Source organism: Echinops telfairi, unplaced genomic scaffold, assembly GCF_000313985.2.
Source record: "Echinops telfairi isolate 266 unplaced genomic scaffold, ASM31398v2 ScPeMD7_1957;HRSCAF=2489, whole genome shotgun sequence".
NCBI classification, from domain to species: Eukaryota; Metazoa; Chordata; class Mammalia; order Afrosoricida; family Tenrecidae; genus Echinops; species Echinops telfairi.
In genome coordinates, this window is record NW_022105855.1 from 3,820,328 (window position 1) to 3,828,263 (window position 7,936).

Here is a 7,936-nt window from a genome sequence, read left to right on the forward strand (position 1 = left end):
AGGACACTAATCTGTTGGGAGCTTTTAAAAATGCTTTCCGTAGTTTCTGATAGTGACGGCCGGGAGCATTCAGGGTTAAATGACTTTCACAGAAATATTGCGAGCCTTTCTATTTCAGTTTGTATTTCTTAATAAACACGCGCATGCATGTCCAGAATGCTCTCAGAATTACATCCTGTCATGTTCTTACAGGCTGACAGTTTAGTTTTTCTCAGAACTATCCTGTTGCAAGGTTGTAACACAAAACATCTTTCCTTTCTTCCTTTAGAGATGAGTGATCAGGAAGTGACTTACTCCACGCTGAGATTTCTTCGGTCTCCATCAGGCGCACAGAATTGATTCAGGCCTGATGGCCCTGAAAGGCCGGAGGAAACTGTGGGCAAAGGTATGTATGATCTAAGGAGCTAGGTCATGGATTGTCAACCGTTGACCTGTGAAAATAAACGGCCTGTGTGTATATAAGTTTCTCAGGTGGCCAAAGGAGCCATAATTAGCTGGAGGTCTTTTTAAAAAAGTTGTGAGAATGGAAAGATTGATGAATTCTTTAAAATTTGACAGGCTAATAAAATGCTTTCATTCAAACTTGCCTGGAAAAAAAATGTGTGCGGCCTTTAAAAGGACAGGACATTTTGGAATACTGAGTTTGCTGATAGAAAAGCCATGATTCGCGGAGGGCTGCACAGCCAACTTGTACAACATTGTTGTTCATAAGCGGCTTACCTGTAAAAAGTTGCACTGGCTTTAGGATAGCTGTATTTATAGCAAAAGCAACGGAAAGAAAAGCTATTGGAACTGCTTATATGTAGTGAAATATCTCATGGGACTTGGTTTCTTGGTTCGGAAGTTTCAGATGATGGTTTCATGGAACATACCAGTCAATTCGCTAATACTGTGTTCCGTTTCCTGCTCTACCACAGAGTTCGTTGTGCAGTATCTAGCATTTTGTCTAGTCTATTGGATGCTTAAGAGCTTGCAGGTGGATTTCTAAGGTACTGTTCTTGGACTCTATTCACCTGTAGCAAGAGAGGAAGGAGAGTCCACAGAGGAATATGGGCCAGAGAGGATGCATGGCTAATTGCTTCCATGAACTATTGCCTCTTTCCCAGGCAACTGGAAGAAATGGATAGGGTCCGGCAACCATTCCTGAACGTTTTGATCAAAAAGGAGGAAAGGCAAAGCCAATTTTCACAATCTCATAGACTCCAGAATTTCTGGAGCCATAGAAGCTAGATGAACCCCCATAAGATAATCTAAGAAATCTTAAACCAATGTCAAATGTCCCCTGACATCTCTTTAAAACAAAGACTAATTTAACTAGTAAATAATGTGCTGACTTTGTGAGCATTGTGTTATTTAAAGATATCTCTATATGGAATCGTATTAACAACAGAAACTCAAAAGATGAGCTAGAAACGTAGGGGGTAAGGAGTTAATAGGGGAGGGACAATTAGAAAAAGGAAGGCACGCTTGTGGAGTCTGAAGCATGGAATCCGTGCCTCTGAAAGGAATTGCTGAGTTGCTGTGTGTAATCTGAATCACAGCAAATACACATGTGCATATGTCTCATGCATGCTCAACAAATCAGGTCATTAATGACCCGTGTGTCTATCACATTATATTAGTTATGATCCAGTAAAGCTATTTGAAATATTAAAAAAGTTGTTTTAAAGTGGACAAGCTAGAATCTCATGAAAATGCTGTACTTCCTAGGGAAATCAGAGGAAATGCCTAAGAAAGGAAAATATATGTGTTAAAAACAACTTTGCCTCCCCTTCACAGTCAAAGGGTATTTAAAATATCTTAAGTATTTGCCCCAAATTTAGTAGCCATGAAGCTGAAAAATGCAGACCCAAGGGGTTATTCTGATTTTCCTATTCTCTCTCCCTTCAAATGTAATAATATCAAACATTGACTTTCATTTGAAAATAACATTTTCTGATCCCGAGATAACCAGAAATAGAATATTCAGATAGTGAAGATCGTAAAAGTAATAGAATAAAAATAGTGTTGCCTAGAAGAAATGTAATTGATTAAAATGACAGAAAAGCTACTGTCTAGAAACTCATCTAAGGACGCACTTCAAAGACATCACCAGTTAGAAGTCATACCCTTACCATTGCCACCAATGCGATGCCCTTTCCTCTTCATGCGAGGTGGAGGCCTTAGGAAGAAGGGCGCATGCTCGGACGAAGTCTCATCAATCTGAATGCATATTGGATCTACCACCATCTCTGTGTTTGTAAGGGACATGCTTTCGAAAATCCATCGAATGGTTATTGTATGTAGAATCTGTGCAATGGGGAGATGCTTATTAGACATGTGAAGGTTTAAAACTAATTCCCAGATTATAAGTTTACGTCAACTTGTAGGACATGATATTTCCGTAATATATTATTTATCCAAAACACATTTTTCGATAGAGTGGTCTCTGGCTCCCATGATTCCCAGGTTAAGGTTAGCAGCGAGCTGGTTTTTGTTCTGTGGCAATTATTTTCTTCCTTTTTTATTTAAAGAGTGTTCCGTGCCCTGGCGTCTCATTGCAGTGACTCTGGGGACCCTCTGTTTGCTTCTGTTGATGACAGCTGCGGTGTTGGGGACGAAGAGTGAGTAATTGAAATATGTCTTCCTGGTCTGAGTCATGGCAGTAACTAAGATTTGTGCAGAGCCTAGCCATTCTTTGTCAATCGCTCTCTTGGGCTACAAGCAGGGAATGTCCCCTGTCTAGACTTTATTGGTGTCTTTCTAACAGGCACCTCACAGGGTCACTGTCCTCTTAGTTATGTGTTCCATGCACGCTGCAGCTGTGAGGAGCGGTCTCCTTTTGTTATATTCTTCTCATACAGGCCTTAATCATATGCTGCCTTCTGCATTTAGGTATTTGTGAATCTTCCATAAACATTATTTGAGAAACATTTGTTCAAAAGAAATCATGGCTTTCTCTTAAATCTCTGTTAAGTATGTAATGAGATGGTTTAATAAAAATAATGACTGTAGAGGAAGGGATTCCTGGGTGGGGCAAATAGTAAAGGAGATTGACAGGGAAACCACAAGTTGTTAGCCCCAGAGGTGCTGAGGAAAAAGAGTCCTGCTGAGTTGGTTCAGAACATTGTGGAGCCCAGCTCTACCCTGACACACAACAGGGGACCTCGAGTTGGAATCAACTTGACAGCAACTGTTTCCTGCTTTATTTTTTCTTGTTTTTTATGTATGGGGGTATTAGATGAAACTGGCTCCAAGCTTTAGCTTTTATTTGATTTTCTAGACACCTTTAAAGAAAATCATCAATGACTTACGTGCAAATAAATTATATAAGTGGATCTTCCTCCCTTTCTTGTTTTCTCACAGATATTCTATTTACTCCAATAATACTTATGATACCACGTTAGCTTCCTTTGCTTAGAATTTCATACTCAGTTGTCTAGCAATCTAAATGGTAGTCAGTGGTTTTGGTTGGTACCTATGTGTAAATGATGTATTGTTAAACATAAGCTAAACAATGAGGAATCAGCATTACAGGTTTATTCAATATCTTATTTTATTTATTGTATCATTAATTTATTGTACTTTAAATTGCAAATACTGAGAATGCTCATGTTTCCATTGTCGTCATCAGTTAATTGAGGTGTTACTTTCTATTTGTCTTACTAATTAAAGCAATGAAACATGTTGGTTGCCAAAGTGAGATTTTTTTCTCTCATTTCTTAAATTTCAATAGTTAACCCTTCTGATTACTGTTTGTATTATATATATTAATAATTTTAGTTTTTCAGTATATTCAAGAAAAAAATCACCAGGAGGAAATTCTGCGAAACCTCAGTCTAAATTACTACATTATGCAAAACAGCAGCTACTTAAAGGAGCAACGAAAGAAACAGGATTCAATGTCTGTAGAAAAGAACAGATGCCATAGAAAAACTGGGGTCTCTTCAAAATCTGTGCAAAACAGAGGTATGAGGTGCATAATGAACGAAGGTTGTGTCACTTTGCATTGGTTCTCCACATTCAATAGCTGGTAATGGGCTTATGGTAGATGTTACTGATATTTGGTTTTGCGGAACAACTTTAGTTTAGATGTTATGTGGATGCTGGAACTTGCTTGTGTAAAATTTAGGATTGGTAACTCAGCAGTTGTGTTACAACTAGTAGAACCTTATCTTTTTAAAAACTCAGTGGCAGTTTTTATCCTCCTACTCCTGCACCCAGCAAAATAGTTTGTCATTTCCCTTGAGAATTTTGATCACTTTAGATCTAAGGAAAATTATCGATACCTATTGTGTTGCTACAGGGAGAACATAGTGGTTATGTATTGGTCTCCTGACTGCCAGGTCAGCAATTCCAAACCACAGCTTCTTCTCAGGAGAGAGATGTGGTCTTCTCCTCATAAAATGTAACAATCCTGGAAACTAACGGGGCCGGTTCTACCTTGTACTATTGCTAGAGTTAGTGCTGGAAGACGGGCGCGCCAGATCAGAGGGCATCCAAAATATGACTGAGGGGGAAAATAGAACAAACAAACAACAACAGCAAAACAAATTGAAAAGAATATTTACTCTTCTTAAAGTAGAGTAGACCACAATGCCAAAGACGGAGTAACCTCCACTAGAGTAATTCCACTTGGGAATTTCATTTGTTGGTCGGCATGACCCCAGTGGGAAGAAAGAGCCACCAACGTAATTTAACTATTGAAACTTGGAATGTACGAAGTACAAATCTAGAAAAACTGGAAATTGTGAAAAATGAAATGGAATACAGAAAGATAGATATTCGAGGCCTTTCTGAGCATAAATAAACTGGTGTTAGTTATTGTGAATAGAAAATCATATGGTTTACCTTGCTGGGAATGATGATCAAGAAGAATGATGTCGCATTCATCATCAAAAAGGACATTTCAAAATTTATCTTGAAGTAATTCTGTCAGTTATAGAATAATAGCTATCTGCATACAAGGCAGTTCAGTCAATACAATTCTTATTCAAATTTATGTACCAACCACTAAAGCTAGTAAGGAAGCAATTGAAGACCCCTACACACATCTTCAGGCAGAAATTGATTGTACATGCAATCAAGATATACTGATAAGTATTGGTGATTAGAATGCAAAAGTTGGAAACTGATAAAAAAGTCCATCTTGTCCATCACAACAATTTAAAGGTAAAAATAAATATATTTTTACAAAGAAGGAGAATTTAAAGTAATATCATAAATGAAACTATGATAGTTTTATTTTCATTTTCAAATTTAATTCAGAGCCACAAGTTTACTTTGTGAGCCATAGTTTATCAACCACTCGTCTAAGTGGGGGGAAAAAGCGTAGCTGGAGTTCACATGATAGAATTTTTTAAGACTAATGACTTATTCACAGCAAATACCTCTCCCCTTCAACATCACAAAAGGTGACTATACACATGGACTTCTTCAGATAGAATATGCAGAAATCTAATTGACAACACCCCTGGGAAGAGATGACAGAGATGCTTAATACCAGCAGGCCAGGCTGCAATTGTGGAATAAATCATCAGTTGCTATCTGTAAGTTCAGGCTGAAGGTGAAGAAAATGAAAACAAGTCCAAGAGGACAAAATTCGACCTTGAGTCTGTGCCTTCTGGATTTCGAGGATATCTGAGAGCAGATATGACATCTTCAACACGAATGACAGAGTGCCTGATGAGCTGTGGGCTGAAATCAAGAACATCATACGGGAAGCAACAAAAGGCATTAAAAAGACGGGAAGGAAAGATCCAAGTGCAGGTCAGGAGAGACTCTGAAAGTTGCTCTGAATTGTAGAGCAGCTAAGGTAAACGGGAGAAATGATGAAGTCAAGGAACTGAGCAAAAATTTTAAAGGGCGATTCAAGAGGATAGAGTCAAATATTATAATGAAATGTGCAAAGATCTAGAGTTAGAAAACAAAAAAGGAAGAGTACTATCAGCACATCATAAATGGAAAGAATTCAAGAAAATATTTAGGCCTCAAGTTGTAAGATTCTATGGACAAAATACTTCATGATGAAGGAAGTGAAGGGTCAAAATTCGACAGAAAGACAGTACTGTCACTGGACCAGAAAGAACTGGGAGACATTCCACACTTTCAAGAAGTAGTCTATGCGGAAGAACCAATGGTGCTGAACGAAGAGGGCTGAGCTGCTCTAAAAGTATTAGCCAAAAACAATGCTCCAGGAATTGATAGAATACCAATTTAAATGTTCCAATACATGGATAAAGCACTGGAAGTATTCACTCAGATAGCTACGCTAGGAAATTTAGAAGACAGCTACTTGGCCAACCAACTCAAAGAAATCCATCCATTAGAAACAGGTGACTTCTTTTCTCTGAATATATATGTTCATTTTTTGAGAACCCACTTTCTGCTTTTGCTGAACTTACAGCAAGTGTTCTTGCATAATTCCCTCACAGTATCTCGGGGGAATTCAGGTTGTACCACGAAGCTGAAACAGATGACAGCATGTCACTCTCTATTATTTGGCACTTTTTTACATTTTATGTTTGTTTATCTAGTAACAGATGCAAAGGAATGAAAGTGTAGTATTTCATCAAAACTATACAAAGTTTCATGAAATGAATAAATAAATATTATAAGCATAGTTCTAATTTGTATACCCTTGGACAGAATGAACATTATTATGGGTGTTTCGGCTATGCTGTTGCCCAGATGAACATAAAAAAAGAGTAATGGGTGTATATTTGTGATTTCCCCAATAGGAGGCTGCTCAGACATCCACCTGAGAGAGAACCCTGATTACAAGTACCCTTTTAACACTTTATGTTTTTTAGTTATGGAGAACTGATACATTTATTCTTCTGATTAACAGAATGATGATACCAGATGATACGAAGCTTAATGATTCACTTAATCTGTTGTAGGCAAACCATCTGAAGACAAGTGGTCCTGCTGCGGAGTAAGCTGTTATTATTTTACCACTGAAAATGAAACCTGGAACGAATGTGAGAAGATTTGCCAAAATAATACATCATCCCTTTTGAAGATAGATGACAACGATGAATTGGTATCATAATAGACTATTTTGCTCTCGTAATATCTTGACCTCTACCTCTCACCCTTGAACTCAAGATATTGTGGACAGAAGAGATTCCAGATGGAGAGAGCTCCAACTATTTTTATGTTGTTCTTGTTATGGGAGCAAAAGTTGTAGCATTAACTCCCTGGTGCCCCTGTCTGCTAAAAGGCTCATGACTCTGATACTTACTCAGTCAGCATCCATACATATCATCTCTTAAAAAAGAAATCATTTTATTGGGGGCTCGCACAACTCTTATCACAATCCATCCATCCATCCATTGTGGTCAAGCACATTTGTACATTTGTTGCCACCATCATTCTCAAAACATTTGCTTTCTACTTGAGCCCTTAGTATCAGCTGCTCATCCCCCCACTCCCTCTCCCACCCTCCCTCCCTTACAAACCCTTAATAATTTATAAATTACTATTTTTTTCATATCTTATACTGTCTGATGTCTCCCTTCACCCTCTTTTCTGTTGTCCATCCCCCAGGGAGGGGTTATATGTAGATCATTATGATTGGTTCCCCTTTTCTCCCCAACCTTCCCCTTCCCCTCCTGGTATCAATACTCTCATTATTGGTCCTGAGGGGTTTATCTGTCCTGGATTCCCTGTGTTTCCAGCTCTTATCTGGCCTAGCCGGATTTGTAAGGTAGAATTGGGATTATGATAGTTGGAGGAGGGTGGGGAAGGAGAGGAAGCATTAAAGAACTAGAGGAAAGTTGTATGTTTCAATGCTGCTATACTGCACCCTGACTGGCTTGTCTCCTCCCTGTGACCCTTCTGTAAGAGGATGTCCAGTTGCCCACAGATGGGCTTTGGGTCTCCACTCAGCACTTACCCCACCCCTCCTCTCCACTAATTCACAATGATATGATTTTTTGTTCTTTGATGCCTG

At 38.6% G+C, this 7,936-nt stretch overlaps 1 protein-coding gene across 1 annotated transcript in view; it reads left to right on the plus strand.

Annotated features, from left to right (window-relative positions):
• The first annotated feature begins 229 nt into the window (after nucleotides 1–229).
• Nucleotides 230–7,936, plus strand: part of LOC101653440 (killer cell lectin-like receptor 2) — a 19,356-nt gene continuing 11,649 nt past the window's right edge. The window contains 4 exon segments of the mRNA XM_013008602.2: nucleotides 230–385; nucleotides 2,514–2,603; nucleotides 3,763–3,948; nucleotides 6,882–7,024. Coding sequence (XP_012864056.1) covers nucleotides 271–385; nucleotides 2,514–2,603; nucleotides 3,763–3,948; nucleotides 6,882–7,024 — 534 coding nt within the window. The 5' untranslated portion in view covers nucleotides 230–270.